Source organism: Capricornis sumatraensis, chromosome 11 (genome assembly GCF_032405125.1).
Source record: "Capricornis sumatraensis isolate serow.1 chromosome 11, serow.2, whole genome shotgun sequence".
Classification (NCBI taxonomy): domain Eukaryota; kingdom Metazoa; phylum Chordata; class Mammalia; order Artiodactyla; family Bovidae; genus Capricornis; species Capricornis sumatraensis.
This window is the reverse complement of record NC_091079.1, coordinates 50,386,553-50,409,193: the sequence shown is the minus strand read 5'-3', so window position 1 is coordinate 50,409,193 and position 22,641 is coordinate 50,386,553. Positions and strand designations below refer to the sequence as shown.

At 36.4% G+C, this 22,641-nt stretch overlaps 1 protein-coding gene across 1 annotated transcript in view; it reads right to left on the bottom strand.

Moving 5' to 3' along the window:
* CSPP1 (centrosome and spindle pole associated protein 1) overlaps positions 1 to 22,641 on the bottom strand; it is a 106,116-nt gene that overhangs the window by 50,185 nt on the left and 33,290 nt on the right. The window contains exons 9-15 of the mRNA XM_068983446.1: positions 19,345 to 19,443; positions 18,158 to 18,228; positions 12,940 to 13,033; positions 11,857 to 11,914; positions 8,531 to 8,739; positions 5,929 to 6,050; positions 5,457 to 5,568 (exon numbers count right to left, since the gene is read on the bottom strand). Coding sequence (XP_068839547.1) covers positions 5,457 to 5,568; positions 5,929 to 6,050; positions 8,531 to 8,739; positions 11,857 to 11,914; positions 12,940 to 13,033; positions 18,158 to 18,228; positions 19,345 to 19,443 — 765 coding nt within the window. The remainder of the gene's footprint in view (positions 1 to 5,456; positions 5,569 to 5,928; positions 6,051 to 8,530; positions 8,740 to 11,856; positions 11,915 to 12,939; positions 13,034 to 18,157; positions 18,229 to 19,344; positions 19,444 to 22,641) is intronic.

Genomic DNA, 22,641 nt, shown 5'->3' with positions numbered 1-22,641 from the left:
ACTTGGATGCAATCTCAAAAACGACAGAATGCTCTCTGTTTGTTTCCAAGGCAAACCATTCAATATCACAGTAATTCAAGTCTATGCCTCGACCAGTAATGCTAAGAAGCTGAAGTTGAACACTTCTATGAAGACATACAAGACCTTCTAGAACTACACCCAAAAAAGATATCCTTTTCATTACAGGGGACTGGAATGCAAAAGTAGAAAGTCAAGAAACACCTGGAATAACAGGCAAATTTTGCCTTGGAGTACAGAATGAAGCAGGGCAAAGGCTAATAGAGTTCTGCCAAGATAATGTACTGGTTATAACAAACAACCTCTTCCAACAACATGAGAGAAGACTCTACACATGGACATCACCAGATGGTCAACACCAAAATCAGACTGATTATATTCTTTGCAGCCAAAGATGGAAAAGCTCTATACACTCAGCAAAAACAAGACCAGGAGCTGACTATGGCTGAGATCATGAACTCCTTATTGCCAAATTCAGACTTAAATTCAAGAAAGTAGGGAAAACCACTAAACCATTCAGGTATGACTAAAATTAAATCCCTTACAATTATACAGTGGAAGTGAGAAAAACATTCAAGGGATTAGACCTGATGGAGGGAGTACCTGATGAACTATGGACAAAGGTTCATGACATTGTACAGGAGACAGGGATCAAGACCATCCCCATGGAAAAGAAATGCAAAACAGCAAAATGGCTGTCTGAGGAGGCCTTACAAATAGCTGTGAAAAGAAGAGAAGCCAAAAGCAAAGGAGAAAAGGAAAGATATACTCGTTTGAATGCAGAGTTCCAAAGAATAGCAAGGAGAGGTAAGAAAGCCTTCCTCAGTGATCAGTGCAAAGAAATAGAGGAAAACAATAGAATGGGAAAGACTAGAGATCTCTTCAAGAAAATCAGAGATACCAAGGGAACATTTTATGCAAAGATGGGCTCATTAAAGGACAGAAAGGGTATGGACTGAACAGAAGCAGAAGATATTAAGAAGAGGTGACAAGAATACACAGAAGAACTGTACAAAAAAGATCTTCACGACCTAGATAATCACAATGCTGTTGTCACTCACCTAGAGCCAGACATCCTGGAATGTGAAGTCAAGTGGGCCTTAGGAAGCATCACTATGAATAAAGCTAGTGGAGGTGATGGAATTCCAGTTGAGGTATTTCAAATCCTAAAAGATGATGCTGTGAAAGTGCTACACTTTCACAAATATGCCAGCAAATTTGGAAAACTCAGCAGTGGCCACAGGACTAGAAAAGGTCAGTTTTCATTTCAATCCCAAAGAAAGGCAATGCCAAAGAATGTTCAAACTATCACACAATTGCACACATCTCACAAGCTAGTAAAGTAATGCTCAAAATTCTCCAAGCCAGACTTCAACAGTATGTAAACTGTGAACTTCCAGATATTCAAGCTGGCTTTAGAAACAGCAGAGGAACCAAAGATCAAATTGCCAACATCCACTGGATCATCAAAAAAGCAAGAGAATTCCAGAAAAACATCTACTTCTGCTTTATTAACTATGCCAAAGCCTTTAACTGTGTGGATCACCACTAACTAGAAAATTCTGAAAGAGATGGGAATACCAGACCACCTGACCTGCCTCTTGAGAAACCTATATGCAGGTCAGAAAGCAACAGTTAGAACTGCACATGGTACAGCAGACTGGTTCCAAATAGGGAAAGCAGTACGTCAAGGCTGTATATTGTCACTGTGCTTATTTAACTTATATGCAGAGTACATCATGAGAAACGCTGGGCTGGAAGCACAGCTGGAATCAAGATTGCCAGGAGAAATATCAGTAACCTCAGATATGCAGATGACACCGCCCTTATGGCAGAAAGCAAAGAAGAACTAAAGAGCCACTTGATGAAAGTGAAAGAGGAGAGTGAAAAAGTTGGCTTAAAGCTCAACATTCAGAAAATGAAGATCATGGCATCTGGTCCCATCATTTCATGGCAACTAGATGGGGAAATAATGGAAACAGTGAGAGACTTTATTTTCTTGGATTCCAATATCACTGCAGATGATGACTGCAGCCATGAAATTAAAAGACGCTTGCCCCTTGGAAGAAAAGTTATGACCAACCTAGACAGCATATTCAAAAGCAGACACATTACTTTGCTAACAAAGGTCCGTCTAGTCAAAGCTGTGGTTTCTCCAGTAGTCCTGCATGGATGTGAGAGTTGGAATATAAGGAAAGCTGAGCACAGAAGAATTGATGCTTCTGAACTGTGGTGTTGGAGAAGACTCTTGAGAGTCCCTTGGACTGCAAGGAGATCCAACCAGTCCATCCTAAAGGAAATCAGTCTTGAATATTTGTTGGAGGGACTGATGCTGAAGCTGAAACTCCAATACTTTGGCCACCAGATGCGAAGAATTGACACATTTGAAAAGACACTTATGCTGGGAAAGATAGATGGCGGGAGGAGAAGGGGATGACAAAGGATGAGATGATTAGATGGCATCACTGACTCAATGGACATGAATTTGAGTAAACTCTGGGAATTGGTGATGGACAGGGAGGCCTGGCGTGCTGCAGTCCATGGGGTCTCAAAGAGTTGGACACGATAGAGTGACTGAACTGAACACTAAATAGATTTATAGATCTTACATACTCTCCAACAAAATCTCAAACTGAGCAGCTCATCCCAAGTAAGATTCACATGGAAATACAAAGGATCTAGAATAGTCAAAAAAGAATCTTGGAAATGAAAAGCAAATTTGAAGAACTCATATTTCTCTATTTCCCAACTTCCACGGAGCTACAATTATCAAGTGACACCAACACAAGGACAGAGACACAGAACAATGGAAGAGAATAATCCCAGAAAGAGACTCATACAAACATGCCCAACTGTTTTTGATAAAGGTATAAAACCCATTCCCAGGAAAAAGGATCTTGTCAACCAATGGTCCTGGGAACTACTGCACACTCACATGGCAGGGAATGGGTACTCTGACCTAAATCTAACACCTTACCCAAAAAATAACTCAAAATGGATTACAAAGTTAAATGTAAAACTACAAAAACTTTCAGGAAAACAAAGAACTAAAGAGTTCGTTTATTTTTTAAAAACAAAACAGTAGAAAATCTTTTGGATCCAGGCTTAGGAAACAAATACCTAGATACTTGATACTGAAAGCATGATCCACAGAAAAAAGCTGATATATTGGACTTATTTAAAATTTACAAGTACCCTACTAAAAGGATGAAAAGACAAACTTTAGACGGAGAGAAAATATTTGCAAACCGCGTATCTGACAAAGAACTAATATTTAGGATATATGAAGAACTCTTAAAAACTCAGTATTAAAAAAAAAAAAATGCTCCAATTGGAAAATGTGCAAAAGACATCAACAGAAAGTAAAAGAGTGGAAAGTGGAAGTCTGAGTTGCTCAGTTATGTTGAACTCTTTGCAACGCCATGGACTGTAGCTCACCAGGCTCCTCTGTCCATGGGATTCTCCAGGCAAGAATACTAGAGTGCGTTGTCATTCCCTTCTCCAGGGGATCTTCCCAACCCAGGGATTGAACCTGGGTCTCCTATGTTGCAGGCAGATTCTTTACCATCTGAGCCGTATCAACAGATGTTTCACCAAAGATTTACAGATGGTAAATAAACACATGAAAAGACGTTCAACATTATCATTATTAGGAAACTACATTAAAACCCCAATCACTATATATACACCTATCAGAATGGCCTAAACACAAGTCACATGCCAAATATTGGGGAAGATATGAAGAAACAGGTTTTTGTTTGTTTTTGTTAAAAAAAAACAGGTTTTTAATACATTGCTGATACAAAGGAAAATAGTACAGTCTCTCTGAAAACTGTCTGGCAGTTTCTTACAAAAGCAGGCTGTAACTACCATACAACCCAACAATAACAAACACTCCTAGGCAATATCCTAAAGAAATACTGTGTTTACAAAAAAAAAAACCTGTACAAGAATGTCTACAGCAGCTCTATGCGTAACTTCAGTTCAGTTGCTCAGTCGAGTCCTACTCTTTGCGACCTCATGAATTGCAGTACTCCAGGCCTCCCTGTCCATCACCAGCTCCTGGAGTTCACTCAGACTCACGTCCATTGAGTCGGTGATGCCATCCAGCTATCTTATCCTCTGTCATCCCCTTCTTCTGCCCCCAATCCCTCCTAGCATCAGAGTCTTTTCCAATGAGTCAACTCTTCACATGAGGTGGCCAAAGTATTGGAGTTTCAGCCTTAGCATCAGTCCTTCCAAAGAACACCCAGGACTGATCTCCTTTAGAATGGACTGGTTGGATCTCCTTGCAGTGCAAGGGACTCTCAAGAGTCTTCTCCAACACCACAGTTCAAAAGCATCAATTCATAATAACTTAGATGATCTTTAATAAGTGAATGGTTAAACTGTGGTACATTCCCCACCACTGAATGCTACTAACAATTAAAACAAATGAACTATTTACACATGCAAAAACCTGGATGAATCTCCAGACAGTTAAGCTAACTCTAAAAAGTCAACCCCTAAAGGTTACATATTTTAAAAATCCACTTATAAAACATGCTTGAAGTATTACAGAAATAGAAAATAGATCAGTTATTGCCAGTGGCTAAGGAGAGAATTGGGGTAGGCCAGAACTATGTCTGGCTATAAGAGGGCATCGTCAGGAATCCCTGCAATGATGGGAGTGTATCTTCACTGTATTCAGTGTTATATATCCGAGTGATACTGAACACAGTTTTGCAAAATATTAGCAACTGAATATTGAAAATGCTGAAAGAAACTAAAAGGTACACAGGATGTCTCTATACTGCTTCTTATAATTTCACCATAGGAATCTATGTTTATCTCTAAATAAAAACATCATTTTTTTAAAAAGATGCTATAGTGTGTTCTGTATATATTTTTGTGGTTGTATTTGTACATAAAATGGGTTCTTGAATACATATTTAGATATATCTTCCTCTTGATGAATGAGATTTTAGGTGATTTCAATTTTTTATACATCTGTTTGTACTCTTTTTTTACCAATAAGACACACAAATGACTTTTCTAATAACAGAAAGAGAGGTTATTCTTAATTTTTTTAATGTGCTTTCTATGAAATATGAAACACTGACCTAAAAGCACTACACATAACGTTGTTGTTATTCAATCACTAAGTTGTGTCAGACTCTTTGCAACCCCATGAACTACAGCATGCCAGGCTTCCCTGTCCTTCACTACCTCTCACAGTTTCTTCAAATTCATCTCCATTGAGTGGGTGATGCCATTCCACCATTTCATCCTGTGTGGTCCCCTGCCCTCAATCTTTTCCAGCATTGTGCACTGGTTATATAATAACTGTAAATTAAAATAAGTTATATCTGTTCTGAACAAAAAAGAGTGCACTGAATAATACAGGTTCAATGGAAGACAAATTAATCTTGAAACAAAGTATTATTTTAACTACTTACACAATAGGCTGTGCTGGCTGGTGGGTGACGATAGGCTGTGCTGGCTGGTGGGAGACAGGAGCTGTAACATAAGCAGCAGGAGCAGGCTGTACTCCCATCATCCCTGAACCATCTAAAAAGAAAACACACACATTTGTGTCAAGAGTACTCACTTAATAACACTTTATCCCTAAAGAAAAAGTCACATACCAAAAATGCTACCTAAGGAAAAAAAACATATTTCCTTCTGAGTTAAGAGTTAGCAAAGAATAATGCGAGAAAACATGAAAGTTATTTCTTAAATCTAGATAAAAAGGAAATAACTACAAATTATAACTGAGTTTTAAAGTAGAGCATTTACTAAATCAATAAATATATAATATTGGAATTAAGTAAAGTTGTGCTTTTCTCATTGATATATTTTTGCTTGCACAGAAACCAATTTTCCTGACTGAACTGCTGTACAGTAATGTTTACCCCACAGATAACTTACAATAAGCAAGACCAGGATCCAAAGTATTCCTGGCCCCATAGAAATAGTACACATCATCGTAAGGAGTTCGGTAGTTCGCAGCCAAAGGGGGCAGCATGGGAGGTGGAGGCAGAGGTGCAACTCTGTACCAACAGAAAATTGGGAGATTCTTCTCATATTTCATTGCAACTTAAAAAAAAAAATCAAGATAGTATTCCTTTACAAAAATCTTACTGAAAATCTAACTGTTACTTTAGGAAAAGTCATTATCTTGCCTCAATTTCTTATCAAAAATTATAATTCAAAAAGCAAAAAATATAAAATGTCAGAATTTAAGGGACCACAGTTAGTCAATGAGTATCTTATTTGTCACCATCTGCCAGTACTGAACAAATATGATCTCTGTCCCTCAGAAATAATACAGAAATAAAACAGCCATTATAGCAGAGTATAGCAAATAAAGCGGTTTTCCAGGTGGCACTAATAGTAAAAACAAAAAAAACCTGCCTGCCAATGCAGAAGACATAATGAGACACAAGTCCAATCCCTGGGTTGGGAAGGTCCCCTGGAGGAAGGCCTGGGAACCGACTCCAGTATTCCTGCCTGGAGAATCTCATGGACAGAGAAGTCTGGTGGACTACAGTCCATGGGGTTGCAAAGATTTGGACACGACTGAAGCAATTTAGCACAGCACAGAGCAGATGAAGCAATACAAGGAGACATGGGGTGTCAAAAGAACAGAAACATTTAGATTATATGGAGTAGGAACATTTAGATCACATAGAGAAGGGGAGGAAGTATAAGGATGCTTTCCAAGAAAGGCAATGCTTCAACCACGCTGCCAGAGTGAATCACAGAGGAGGAGGATACAAGAAGAAAAGGCAGAGGTACAGAACGGTGTTACAAGTGGTTCCATGTGACTGAGAGAAAGGTGTATTTTTTTTTAACTCTAAAAACACATTGTTCTTTCAAAGGAATTAAACTATAATGTGAAAAAGAAACTACTTAAATATCAACAGTAAATTTTTGACTTAATTTTCAGCACTTCATAAAGTTAAAACTTAAGGGAGGTGGGAGGGGGGTTCATGTTTGAGAACACATGTAAGAATTAAAGATTTTAAAATTAAAAAAAATAATAATAAAAATTAAAAAAAATAAAAATAAAGTTAAAACTTCTGAAAATGTCTACATCAGCACTTCATTAATGATTAAGAAGTATCTCTGTATTTCCACCAAGGCAATATTTTCCATTTGTTAAAAGGTAAAAAGCAGATTCATTTAGATGAACAGAAAGAGAAAGGAGGCATCCTAGAATGTCTTCACATTTGAGTGTGTATCTTAGGTTCTCCTTTGTATACTTCAAATAATTCTGAAGCACTGAGAAGGCATTAAAGTTCTCTTCAGTCATGAATATTCTTCACATTTACTAAGATTTATGTGTCTAATCTTACTATCCTCACTCTGTAGATACATCAACACAACAGCTGAAAAATTACTATAAAAGAAAACTTTCAGTATCATTAAAGCTTAAATTTTTAGAGATTTATACAAGATTTACTCCTCATAACAATCCTCTAACTGTGGATTTAAAAACACATATACACACTCACACACACATATGTATGTTACTATTCTACTTTTACAAGTGAGAAAACTGAAGTTCAATAAAAGCATAGTTTGCCCAAACTCCAGCCAGTGAAGCAACCATTTTAATCCCTAAATCAACACTGATATCATCATACCATGCTCTATAATTTTAATCCCATCTAGCCTTTTGAGTTGGGAAGCCATCAGATGAAACAAACTAAACATCTGATAAATACAGTAAACATGGTCAGACAATTTATTAGCAGTAAATAAAAGATGATACCAAGTCTTACTGAAGGAATGTATAGCCCAGAAAGTATTGATGTTAAAAAGGAAAAACATCTGATTAAATGCAATCCGTCAATTAATACATTAGTAGTGAACAAAAAATAAGCAAAAATCCTGAAAGAAGAAAGTATAGACCAGAAAATACCAATATTAACAAGATTTTCTTTATGTTTAGTCCAATATAGTATGATGCCTTTTACCTGTGACATCAAATCTTTACCCTAATACCTAAATTACAGGTTTTATAATCTCAACACTTTATTTCAGATACTTGAGTTGCATAGCCTGTAAGTAATCACAGAGAAAGAGTTGAAGAAAACAAACTAAAGTAATATATATAAAACAATCACATTAGAAACTTTTTCTACATTAACTGAAGGAAGTATTCAATGTTTGCCAAGTGGAAATTACAAAATTGAAAATGTCCAGGTTTATATGTTAAAAGATATTAAAAACAGACATTTCAAAATGTGACCTAAAACTAAATACTAAATGTATTTAGTTATACATTTTAAAAATACTGAAGCATCTTTAAACAATAAAAGAATGTTATAAGAATTTCCCTTGTTTTTTAACAGAGCAAAGATCAACAATAAAAACACATTTCAACAGAAATTATTTGACAAAATCCATTAATTGTACGAAAATCTCTGAAGGATATCATCATCTGCTTCAGCAACTACTTCTAAATATAAAATATAATAATACCTTACCTAATTCCCAAACACAAAACATTTTAAACAAGCACCTGGGAGGCACCATGTCACCAAGAGTGCTGCTGAGTCCACTGTGCACATCTTCATTCTGAGATGGGATGGAGTAAACTGATGGGATGGGTGGGACAGATGGGGCGGACAGAGGAGGGAGAGGTGTCTGGAAAGCTACTCTGGGTCTCTCAGGTGGTATCGTCTCTTCAAAGTGTCTTGGTGCCACACTAAACTGCTTCAGTCTATCAGGCTAAAATAAAGAGGAAAATCTGTGTGTCACATGTAATCATAAAATTTAAAGGTGGAAGAGATCTCAAAAGACCCTCTATCCCAGACTGCCAGCAGGCACTTAAGTCAGACAGAGAGCAGAGACAGAAAAATTTGGGGATTTCCCAGGTGGCTCAGTGGTAAAGAATCTGCCTGCCAATGCAGGAAACCTGGGTTTGATCCTAGGGTTTAGAAGATCCCCTGGAGGAAATGGCAACCCACTCCAGTATTCTTGCCTGGAGAATCCCATGGACAGAGGAGCCTGGAGGGCTACAGTCCATAGGGTCACAAAGAGTAAGACATGACTGAGCACACACAACAGAATTTTACAGCTATTAAGAGATTTTTAAGATACAATTCTTATTTTATAAAATGAGTAACTGAGTCTCTATGAAAGTACATAAATCACCTAAAGTTTCACCATTAATAAATAAGCAAAGACTAGAGCCAGATATTAATTCTAAATATAAAACTATTATACTACAACACTATGCTGCTTTACTACTCTCAATTGTCATCAAAGTATTCTAACATTAGTTTCTCTAGAGCAGAGTGAGCAAACCTTTTCTGTGAAGAGCCAGTTAGTAAATATATCAGACTTTGCAAGCCATGAGATCTCTTCGTAACTTCTAAAGTAGACCAGAACAGTATATAAGAAAATTAGCAAGGAAGGTGTGATGCAATAAAACTTGACAAAAACAGACAGCAAATGGATTTGGCCACAGGTTATAGTTTGCTAACCTCTGCTCCAAAACATCATTTAAGTGCCCTTTTCTAAGATTTGCACATCAAAAATAAACCCAAAAGTGATGGTCTAAATAACTATTACATGTAACACTTTTATTTATTCTCATAAAATAAACTTGACACTCTAAAAGTTGTTTAAATATAAATAAGAAGATCCATCAAACACAAAGGTAACTATAAATGTGAGGTTTAACATGCCATCACATTACATTAAAAAGTTCAAGATTCTAAAAGGAAATTCTTGACTGTCAAAACTACTTGGAAGGTATTTACTGACAGAGGAAAATATATTCAGTTTTGGAATTTATTCTTTTTTCCTAGCACTCTTAATTTCTCAAGAATGATTTCTCAGATTAATCTTAAAGTTTTACTCTATGAGAAGTCAAAAAGCACACTCAAGAGTGATACTGGTGCAGTATCAAAGTTTTTAAAATGAAGAGTCCACAGGTTTTAGCATAAGAAAAAGTAAGACAAAAGTTGCCCACAACAGAATTATTTTCAGTTGCTGTATTCTTTTTAAGAATAAACTTTTTAATGTAATTTTTAAAGAAATTAAAGTTTCTTAGAGATGAAACAAAAATTTGCCCTAGCAAATAAATTCTACACATCCAACTAAAAAAAAAAAAGTAGCTTTTGAGAACAGTAATAAATTATTACCTTCTCCTTACTCAACTGCAATGATGTGTATAATTCATTCCAATTATGAAAATTAAAAAATTAAAGTAATGTAAGGTTATTACCTCTGGACTGACATTAAGTAAAAATTACTAAAATGCTTCAAGACTAGAAATTAAAGATTTCAGTTTCTCTGGATACCCCTCTTGCCGGGAGCCAGCGTGGTGAATCCCGCCCATGGCAAAGGTCATGAGGAAGAGGCCTGATGGGCAAAGGCGAGATCAGGCCTCGAGGGGACCCCTTCTCGAGCATCTCCCCCAAAACCAGAATCTGTCTGTCTTACTGTTTTGTGTCCTTTCACCAACTCCTCTGACATTAACAGGGGGCTATCCCCGACTACCTTTCTCTGCAAAAATCAACTTAGGGCTCTAGCTAATAAGTCTCCTGGACATGAGAGGAATATTTCAATTCAAACCCCCTCTGTTAGCATTCTAGCTTGCTTGGCAGGTTTATTCAGACTCTTACAGCTACGCATGTGATTATTTACAGCCTCCCAACTGTGAGAGGCATGAGAAGCCTAAAACATAGAGCCTTTCAAAGAGTTAAAAGCCATTATAGTAGTGCTGGTGTAGGATTCCATTATTGGGCCAATGCTTGTTGCTAAGTTCCCATATCTCTTACCCACTGTGCACCTGGGAGTGCATTAGTTAACATAGTTGGAATGCAAGAAAAACAAGTGTGGCCTTGAAATTAACCACATCAGACTTTTGAGCTAAGTGGGTCTTTCTTTGTTGTAACTCACTGCACCTTTGCTCCCTGAGAAATGTAACTCTGTTCAACATTTTCTGAGGCTGACATAGATTAGAAATATAAAGAAAAAACATTTCAAGGGAAAATAAGTTTTCTAGTTGAGCAGCCTTTATCAAAAGAGGGTCATAAAATGTTCACAGGCCTCCAAGGCCAGAAGATAATGTACACAATATTGTTTATGGGAAAGGTATGCAGAAAAAATCCTGGTTTTGATAAAGACAAAACAGATGTAATGTTTGGGCTGACTGTGTATGACTTTGCATCTTTCATTTCCCTCTATGTACAAGTTAAGGTATAAAAGTCCCTTTTAAAAATAAAATAATGGGCCTCGCTCACCGAAGAAGCTTGGTCACCCCGTGTTTTTCTTTTTTTCTCTCTCTCTCTTTCTCTCTCCCTCCCTCTCTTTTTCAGGCTGATCCCGTGGAACACAGAGGCTCTCTGCGTTCACTTTCCTGCCTGAGCTTCTAAGACTTTATTAGCTTTCTGTGTAAACCAAGGAATATCAGCCTTTTTCTCTCCTCTATTTTCTTATCTACAACATTCTTTCCTTATCTCTCTCTAAATCATCTGCCAAAGCCGTTTCTCCTTCAGGTTCCCCTGGATCCTGCGGGGGCTGGACCCCGGCACTCTCTAATACAACAAACATTATCAAAATACAATGAAGATTAACATTCATTGTATATTAAACTAAAATACTGCACGAAAATAAAGTGAAAGGACTAATTTATAAGAAACTTTAAAAATACATATATGAAAAGGGAAACATTATCTTAGAGAAGTAAACAAGAGTTAGAACTACTGAATTTAGTTTATTACTGTTAAACTTGTCTACTCTTACATTTTCCCCGCTCTCTGTCTCTACCTGCCACTACATCTGAGCCTTATTTGAATGAAAGATTAAACATTAAAAGATGGCAAGAACTCTTACCGATTTCTCAGGGTCTTGAGCTCCAGAAGCTGCAACCCTGAGATCCAAATCTTTTTCTCTAAACAAAATTAAAGTTTTATATATTTCAAGGTTGTAATAAACAGTATCAAAATCATAATCATTAGTGAAACAAACTTACAAAGTCCATGCAATGACATCTCCAAAAATAAATAGTAAATAATTTCTTTAATTAACAATAAAACCTTAAATAATTCTGAAAACTAAATTTTCTGATTTGGTGGTAAGTAAACAAGCATTCACATGCAAACTGACTTGGAATAAATATCTCTAAACCAGTGCCTGGGATACTTCAAAGTCTAAGCAATTTATACGAATAAAGAAGTAAAGCAAAGTCTTAGTAAAACAAATAAAAACTTCTTTTAGGTACATGTATATCTTCAGTTCACAAAAGAGAGGATTAAAAATTAAAAATTAACATGATACTCTCCAGTAAGAGTATTCAAGAAAAATGATCTTAAATATGTCTAATACCAGACAAGAGATACTGGCTTCCTCTAAGAAAAAGGCAAAACTAAAAGGTGACAGGTCTCGAATTCTCTACAACCAAAATATCTATCCCTAATTTTAAACTGAAATTATTATTTCAGAGATCTTTCTACATGAATGATTACAAGCTCTGAAAGTTGTATACAATATAAATATCTGTGGATCTCTCATGATTATTTTTATATGGTATGTACATATATGTGTGCTTACCATTTCATTGTTAAAAGACAAAACACTTTTTACTTGCTACTATATATGGGATAACACAGTGGGCATGTAGATAACATTAAATGCACCCCTAAAATTGAAGAATTAATGAGAGTATGTACAAGCCTTATTATAGAATGAACACACAGTCCCTTTTGTTACCTGTGATGAAGAAAATGATCACCCTCAAAGTATCTGTTTTATTATCCTGGCTGATTTACAATGTGGAGACTGAAATAGAATGATTTATAAACACAGAACTGTATTAGGAAAAATATTCCCTTATTTTACCATGTAACAGTTACTACCATGTCATTTTAAACATATTTAAATTCAAAACATCTTTGTTAAATGCAAACCTTTCATTACCGTCTCTTGTTCCTCTGTTGTTCAGCCATTTGTTCCAGTAGTTCTTGTCTATATTTCTCTTTCCTTCTCTGAATAAGTTCTCGATCTTCACCCCCTAGAAAATGGTAAAAAAAAAAAAAAAAAAATGCAGTCTTAACTCTGCAGTAACACACGTAACTGCAAAGTCAATATTTTAATTTCCATTGTAATTATATCAGAGTATAATTATTACATATGCAGCAAATGTAGATGGTAAAATCACATGTATCCTTACCTATTCAATTTTAGTTTTATAATTTATCAATAACTACTATGTGTCAAACACAAGGCACATTAATCCTTCCCAAAATTCTACATCAGTCAAAAACCTTCTTAAATAAAAGATAATTTCTATTCCCACTTTCCAAAAATCAGGATACTATCTCCATTAATATTTCCCACAAGCCCCTTAAATTTAACAAGTGTGTTCAAACGGACATCACAAAAGCAACTGTCCCTTTGTTTTCTGTTAGCGACCTAATCATTGAGCCTCAAAACGTCACTATAACCTTGCTATCTCATCCTTTCTTATTTATTTTATGTGAGGCCCCTCTTCTCTACTGTAATGGCCATCAACCTTGGATAGGAACTCTACATTTCACCTGAATTGTAGCAATAACCTTTTAACTTGTCTCCACAACTTCTTCCCTCCCTATTCTAATACATCTAGCACACTTATGTATGTTAACTGTCCTAAAATGCAATATTAATCATGATGACACCCTGCTCAAAAAATTTCAATGGTTATTTCAATTCTACAGAAAAAAAATATGTGAACCTTTTACTCTGGTATCACTTACATGAAAATCCAGTCATGCAAAATCTGGAAAACTATACAAATCACAGGATATCAAAAATGCAACTGAACCAGAAATTTCTCTACTACCTTATTAGTTTCCTTTTGTCCATTAAGCACAGATGTCAGCAACAGTGAAGCTCCCATAAGGTAATATAAATCATAGTAAGGTTAATAATAATAGTTTACAATCAAAGTTGATATGTCCATTCTGCTTCTGATCATGATGGAATTAACAAGCACAAAACTCAGCCTCCTTCCATTTAAAAAAAAAAAAAATTTAACATGGGAAACAGTTAAATTGAGCAAATAAAGGTCAAAATTAGGAAAGCTAAAGTGGCTAGAAGTTTGGGCCAAAGATTCAAAAAGAAGCGTAAAAAGGCTCTGGAAATCTGTAAAGGGGTTCCTCTGAATTTTACTGTGAACTAGTCAGTGTATGCAGAGTGAAATTCCATTAGGCTGGGCAAAAAATTACGGAGAACCCATAAATTGAATTCACAGACCTCCTCCAATGAAGTGGAGAGAAATTTAAGCTCCAGCCAGCTAGACTGGAGTTCTTGGTGATCCTTTAAGAGTATTCAGGGAAGAGGAGCAAGCAGGAAGGCTGAGCAATCTTTCTTGAGGGAAGTTTGCTCTAGATGTTCCAGCTGAGGTTAAAATAAGGCCTCAGAGAGACTGGTCCTTAGGTAACAGAAAAACATGAATGTGGCAGACAAAGTTCTCAGACATATCTATATTCTTTCTCTGCCTTCCGGTGCGAACTTCCTGTACAAACCTTCCCCTGAGTGTGGCAGGACCAATGACTTGCTTCCAGCCAATGAATGTGGCAAAGGTAAAAGGAATCTGCAGATGTATTTAATTAAGCCACCAAATCAATTTTGAACTAATTAAAAGGGAGATGATCTTGGGTGGGTCTGACAGAAGCAGATAAAAGTTCTCATTGAGTTCAGAGATTCTCCTTGGTGGCATGATACAATGAGCAGTCTTGGTGGAAAAGTCCATGTGGCAAGAAATAGCAGACGGCCTCCAGGAACTGAGGACAGTGTCTAGCAGATGCACAGTAAGAAGCCAGGGCCCTTAGTAATGCAGCCACAAAAAAAATGAATTGAGCCAAAAATCTGAATGTGCTTCTTTCCCTATAAGGCCCCAGATGAAAAACAGCCTGGCTGACACCTTATGAGATCCTAAGCAGAGGACCCAAATTAATGTCGTACAACTCAGATGTGTGACATTTTGAGCCACTAAATATTGCTAATCTGTAATGCAACAACAGAAAAGCAACACAGTGACCCATAACCATTAAAAAAGTTTATCAGTTGAAAAAAAATCACAGAAACAGAGATGATGGAACAATGAATAAAGATGTTAAAACAGCTACCAAAACTATGCCCAATATTTAAGTGAAAATAGTAATAAGGATAAACTGAAAGTATTATAAAGAACCAAATAGGGACTCCTGCTTAGAAAGTAGAAAGCCACAAGAGAACATTGTTCATACACTACAATAGGAAAAAGCTCATCTACAAAATCGTAACTTTTAAAAAGCCCGTCAGAGAGCTAAGGTTATAAGCAACCAGGTAAACTGAATTTCAAACGGTATAAAAACCAACTCATAGAAGGATGGGACAAGACAAGTGTTTTACCTTTACCAGAGTATGGAGAAACAGGCAGCGGCCTTAACAGTAAGGAATCTGCCTACAATGCAGGACACTTGGGTTTGTTCCCTGGGTCAGGAAACTCCCCTGGAGAAAGTAATGGCAACCCACACCAGTATTCCTGCCTGGAGAATTCCATGGACAGAGAAGCCTGGCAGGCTACAGTCCACAAGGTAGCAAAGAGTCAGAAATGACAGAGTGAGTAACACTTTCACTTTAAAAGTAGGTAAAAAGAAAACTGAAATGGTAATGAATTCTTAAAGGTTTGTGTGGGGTTGGAGTAGCAGTGTAGCTTCTCTGAAAGCCCCAGACACAAGGGGAATCTGCACTCACTTGCTGCCTTCATCTGACACTCATGAGAGGCTGGAGATGGGGCAACCCAAGACACCTGGAAGACAGCATTCCAAGACAAAACCAACCAACCAACCATTGCCCACCGCCCACCTTCCAGACTCTTCTCTCATATACAGAAATCTATTGGTTGAAGGACAGAAAACCCTGGACCCAGAGTTCTGCCCTCATACAAAGCAAAAGTCTGCTACTGCTAGGGGAGGAGCAGGAAATGCTTCCATAGAAGACCCTCCACAAACACAAAGGAGAGTTCGGCTACCACTCTGGGGAGAAGCAGAACACTAATAAAGACTCATTGCTGAGAACCAAATGCACAGGGCCAGCCTTGCATCGAGGAACAAGACAGCAAACCACTGCTGAGCAAGGAAAACTGGCGAGAGAGAGACTGTCGGGGGCATGCAGGAAACTGCAGAAGGTGCAGAAAACGCTGCGAAAATCCCTCCAGGCCCTACACTAAGAACAAGGTAGTCAGGAATTGAACACTTCTCTCTAAACAAGTCATTAAAGATGTATAAGACATGAACATCACTATCAGCCAAATGGCTTGACATTTATAAACTATTACACTCCACAACCACACAATGCAGATTCTTTCAAGTACACATTTAACATTCACCAAGACAGACCAAATTCTGAGCCACTGTTTAAAATTTTACTTTAAAAATTCAATTTTGAAATAATTGAAATTTAAAAATTATTTTCCCCACAAGGGAATTAAACAAGCAGTCAATGACAAAAAGACAGCAGGAAAATCCCCAAATAATGGAAATTTAAAAACATACTTTTGAATGATCCATGATTCCATTATAAACCCCACAATATATTATTTTTGCTGTCAGCAGTCAACTGTCCTAATTCTTTAAAGAAAGCAAAAGGCTCCAAACAAGATCCTTGGGGAAAAATTACAGGAAGACAAATTCGAGCTCAAGAGAAATGAGAATACTGCAACTATCAGAGTCACCTCAAGTTGGAATGTATTGCCTCAGGGGAGAGTTAGTTCCCTAAGGGGACACACAAATATAGCTGGGGGAAAAAGATCCAACTATGCGGTAAATCACTGGATTAAATGAGCTTAATAGTGTATTCCAAGCAACAGAGTCTATTATCAAATATCAATCTATAATTCCGGGATTGAATTAATGATAAATTCATACTAATTATCTTTAAAATTTTAGGGTATAGTAATCCATTTACTGATAAAATTGTCAGTGGGTTTCCAACACAGAAAAGTATTTCTCCAATTTTTACCATGTTTAACAAAAAAAGAATCCTAAGAAGGAAGCCATTACTCTGACTTATTGATAGGTTAAATTGGTCAATTCTCATTTAAAGGCATTCCAATAAAACTCTGGGTATTATGCCATTTTTCTCATAATAGCCATTTCAAGGAAACAAAAGTGAGAATATCACACAAATATATATCTCTAACCCAAAATTTGCTGGGAATTTTTGAAGGCAGGATTGCTAGGAAAAATTGAAGGCAGGAGGAGAAGGGGACGACAGAGGATGAGATGGTTGGATGGCATCACCGACTTGATAAATATGAGTATGAGCAGGCTCTGGGGGTTGGTGACGGACAGGGAAGCCTGGTGTGTTGCAGTCCATGGGGTCGCAGAGTCAGACACGACTGAGCGACTGAACTGAAGCCAAAATTTAAATTACTGATTGATTTTAGGTTGAATGAATATAAATTGCATTGTTATACTCTAATTTCTTCATATACTTCACTGAAATAGAATCCCAGGCAATTTTTCTAACATATTTACACAAAGAACAGACCACTTTTCTACTTAAAAGTTACACAGAGGAAATACCCTCTCTTCACACCATTTCTGAAATTAAATGTAACAAGTTAATAGAACAAATCAACATGCTTAAGCAATGACTTTCATTTCTGACAAAATAAACAGAATATCTGGATTATAATCATTATTTGACCAAAACACTTTCTCAGAAACTAAATGGAAAGAACATGGCAAAGGATTTCATCAAGAGATAAAAAGGTTTCATTCAGGGGAGCTAAACTAAAATGTACAGCACTTTTGTGCTAGCTAAAGAAAAAGAATCAAGAAAAAAAACGATTACATATAAAAAATATAAGAAACAGCAACACTACAATAAAGTGAAATATGGATTTTAAAGATTTTATTGAACTAAATACTTCATTTATCATCTACAGAAAGTTCATCACTAAATAAAAGCTATTTAGCTTTTAAATTATACACAGAGCTATGTAATACATACTAAATGTTTAGAATAGTGCCTATCACAGAGTAAGCACTAGAGAAATTTTTCTATTATTAGTAAGAGTGGTACTAATTACAACGCTGAGTTCTCACTAAAGATCTTTTATAAAACACTCCACAAAAATCTAACTAACTGGAGGGCATGTACACACCAAAGAGCATTCCCGCAAAAGGACTGCACGTCTCTCGATAAGTAGGTTTGGATGGTTCATTGTCTCGAGCACTAAAAACAAAAAAACAAAAATAATCAAGACTCAAACAATTTTCAGGAAAAAAAAGTTAAAGAGAAATGTAGGTGTGAGTTACTGGCCTTTCAACATACTGTGGATATTACTAACATAACAGTTATTACATGTTTTTAAAATAAAGGTAAAATCATGGCATTTTCTCTCTTTATACAGTGGTACTCCAAGGCATTCACATAAACATGTGACCTTTTTCTTCAGCCAGCTTCACTGACTCCAGATTCCCAATAAAACCCTTTTTCATAAGAACAGTTACCCCGGTAAGGAAAATGAACATCTAAGTACACATAAATAAATCCTAAAAAAAAGAGGATGATATCTATACCACCCACACTCTGAAAAGATCATCTTTAAACGAAACTCCTTCCTTGAAAGACAGAATCAAGGGGGAGAAAAAAAAAAGACAACTCTTTCAAAGTAAATTTAATTTGACTCAAATAGAAAATCCAAATACAGATAGACTCAAAATAGACAACTTTTCTGACACACAATATTATCTTCATTATGCACTATAAATTCAGAACCACTATGTACAACACAAGAAAGCCACCAAAAGATAAAAAACTATAGAAAAAGTACATGAATATAAAATGCATATAATTTCCTTTTTTACCCCAATATAACACAATTATGTATGAGCACTTACTTTACAAAGTAAGCAAAAATGTTATCTACTCAATGTTGAAAATGATAGTTTTGAAAAGGAAACTCATACTACAAGAACATTTTCAATTTATTTCAAGTTATGTCCCCTCCATAACTCTTAAGATATTTTAAATTGATCTTTGGTCCATTAAATTATATGTTTATTTTTCCTTTCATTAGTTCAAATTTATAGATTTTATAATGATAGGACTCAAAACACCTTGGCACACTTTATAATCAAAACTTGCCCTTCAAGAGAATGCTGTAAAGTACCAAAAAGTTTCATATAACACAATTCTTCCCTCCTCCACTTTCCCCTAAATCCTCTCTCACTAATAAGCAAGGCTCTTAACATACTATACCTTTCTAGTTTTCCAGCAAACCAGTTTTAGCAGTTGCTGTTTTATAGTGCAATGGCTGAAGGGCAGAATTTATATTACATACTATACCTTTGATTTCCAGCAGATGAAATTCGTATGTTTGACTGTTCTGTGACATCACCATCATACTCCATAGGAGGCTCATTGCCTCGTCTGTTCCCGTACATCCTTAAAAACATATTAGCTTATAGAGCTTGTTCCACATACAGTGGACTTCTCTTATCTTTCTTTCGTGATTTTACATTTGATGTTGGAAATATTAAAGGGAACAAAGTGTTATAACGAAGTTTTACTGTAAATACATTTGAAAATTAACTCAAATGACATCTGACAATATGATCTGCTGGTTAATGAGACACTAAGAGTTTAGATTCAATAGTCTTTATTTTTTTTTTCTTTCAATAGTCTTTAAAACAAAGGGAGATCAATTATAAATTATTTCAATGTAACTTCTAGAAAATCTTAATATTAAAAATATGAAAATACTAATAAGACTTTTTCATTATTCAATTAGTCAAAGAGTATTTATTGAGCACCTACTACATGCCAAGTACTATTCCAGGCACTGAGTATGTGGACATGGTCCTTGCTCTCATGAGTATCAGTCAAATTTCAAAAATGAGATTTTTTTTAACATCAGAATTCACAGATTCTGAGAATTATTTCACTGCATATACAAACCTTTTAACTTATAAATACAGCAGTAATCTTACTATGAAATTAAACCAAATGTAGCAAGCCACAACATTTGCTAACACTGTAAATCACATGAAATACTAAATAATACCCACAGGTGAAGAGAGAACATTATAAGCAAACAGGCTGATACATGAGTAGAAAATGGTTAGGTCATTTTACTCACAATTTCATGAACAAGAAAGAGGAAGATTAGAATTTTTAAATTTATTTTCTTAAGAATTCTTTCCAGAAAATAACTTTTAAGTGTTTTAAAATTTTTTATTTCCACTTGGCAAACAAGGATTCCTTGAGCTTAATTTCTCACATCAAGAAACCAACATGACTTTTCACACCAACCTTTATCAGCACCCATGAAAATCAGCATTTCATAAGTCATATTTCTTTGTATGGCTGTTAAGCTATAATCTCTCTCATGAGGTCAACTGGTAAGAAATGTGATTATTTAAGTATTATCCAATATTTTAGGTGAATTTCATTATCACATTAAGAAAAAGCAATTTTCAGAAGAAAAGGAACTTATCACTCTCCACAGAGCCAGCATATAAAACCTTCTCTTTGTTTCCATCACACTTTTCAGTATCCCCTGTGGAGGAAAGACTACCCAGAACTGTAACCTTACAACTATATGAACTGTGGCAGAACAGATATATGGCTTCCGTTTTTTATCCACATCTAAAACAGAATCCTCCCCAATCCCTTTCAAAACACAATTTCAAATTATTTCAATTTATCACAACACAGCTGATTTTATATTTAAGCCAAAAGGACTCAACTCTCTCTTTTAAACTGACACATCGGTTTACTGTTATTCCTTACTTCTACCACTTAAAGAACAGGGATATATAAACTTTAAGTTAGCTTTGGAGTTAATAGTGCCAGGCAACCAGATTTAGTTATACTGCATCTATACAAACACACATGTGCAGAAAAGGGTAAACAGCAGGCCTGAGACCACCACCCTTAACAAAGGCCTGTTTGCAAGAAGGCCCTTAGGGGTACCTGGGAACACAGACTGTGGGAGGAGTCCACCATTCTCAGAACTGGTAAGTGTGACCCACTGTGCCTCAACTGTCTATACAAGCAGGAGAGTTTATGCTGAACTCCTTCCTCTCAGCAAGTGTAAAATTTGGGCATATGCTAGGAAAAGGGTGCCTACATGACCAGCCCCCAATAATAACATTGGGCACTGAGTTTCTAATGGACTTTCCTGGTAGACAACACTTCACCCCTGTTTTCACACTTTGATACTGCAGGAATTAAGCACGTCCTTGGCAGAGGACTCTTGGAAGCCTGCTCCTGGTTTCCTTCAGACTTTGTCCCATGCAATTTTTCATCTGCTGATTTTACTGTGTATTCTTCCACTGTTAATAAACCACAGCCATGAACATAACTACATACACAAAGTGCTGTGAGTCCTAGTGAACTGCCAGACCTGGGGGTGGTCTTACAAAATCCACAACACAACAAACAGAAGTGAATTAGTTAACGTGATAAAGCAGAGCATACACCAGTGAAAGAATTCAAATACAAAGACATTTAAAGTTACACATTTTAAAAGACATAACTTGGAATTAAATCAGGATTAACCAGAATTAAAGACTAAGATATACAAAAATTCTCTCTAAAATTTATTGAAAAGTTTGTGGCTTCCTGTATTTTCAGTTGTCTAAAAACAACATTTGGACTTATAATTGTGGCTTATCTTTATACAGTTGCCCTCATAGTATGGGCTTCCCTGATGGCTCAGTGGGTAAAGAATCTGCCTGTGATGTAGGAGACACAGGAGATCTGAGTTTGATCCCTGAGTCAGGAAGATCCCCTGGAGGAGGAAATGGCAACCCACTCCAGTATTCTTGCCTGAAGAATCCCACAGAGAGAGGAGCCTGACTACAGTCCAGAGGGTTGCAAAGAGACACGACTGAACAATTAAGCACTCCCAAAGTATGGAAAAGGTCAGTTTTCATTCCAATTCCAAAGAAAGGAAATCCAAAAGAATGCTCAAACTACCGCACAATTGCACTCACCTCACATGCTAGTAAAGTAATGCTCAAAATTCTCCAAGCCAGGCTGCAGCAATACATGAACTGTGAACTCCCTGATATTCAAGCTGGTTTTAGAAAAGGCAGAGGAACCAGAGATCAAATCGCCAACATCCGCTGGATCATGGAAAAAGCAACAGTTCCAGAAAAACATCTATTTCTGCTTTATTGACTATGCCAAAGCCTTTGACTGTGTGGATCACAATAAACTGTGGAAAATTCTGAAAGAGATGGGAATACCAGACCACCTGACCTGCCTCTTGAGAAATCTGTATGCAGGTCAGGAAGCAACAGTTAGAAGTGGACATGGAATAACAGACTGGTTCCAAATAGGAAAAGGAGTATGTCAAGGCTGTATATTGTCACCTTGCTTATTTAACTTATATGCAGAGTACATCATGAGAAACGCTGGACTGGAAGAAACACAAGCTAGAATCAAGATTGCCGGGAGAAATATCAATAACCTCAGATATGCAGATGACACCACCCTTATGGCAGAAAGTGAAGAGAAGCTAAAAAGCCTCTTGATGAAAGTGAAAGAGGAGAGCGAAAAAGTTGGCTTAAAGCTCAACATTCAGAAAACAAAGATCATGGCATCCGGTCCCATCACTTCATGGGAAATAGATGG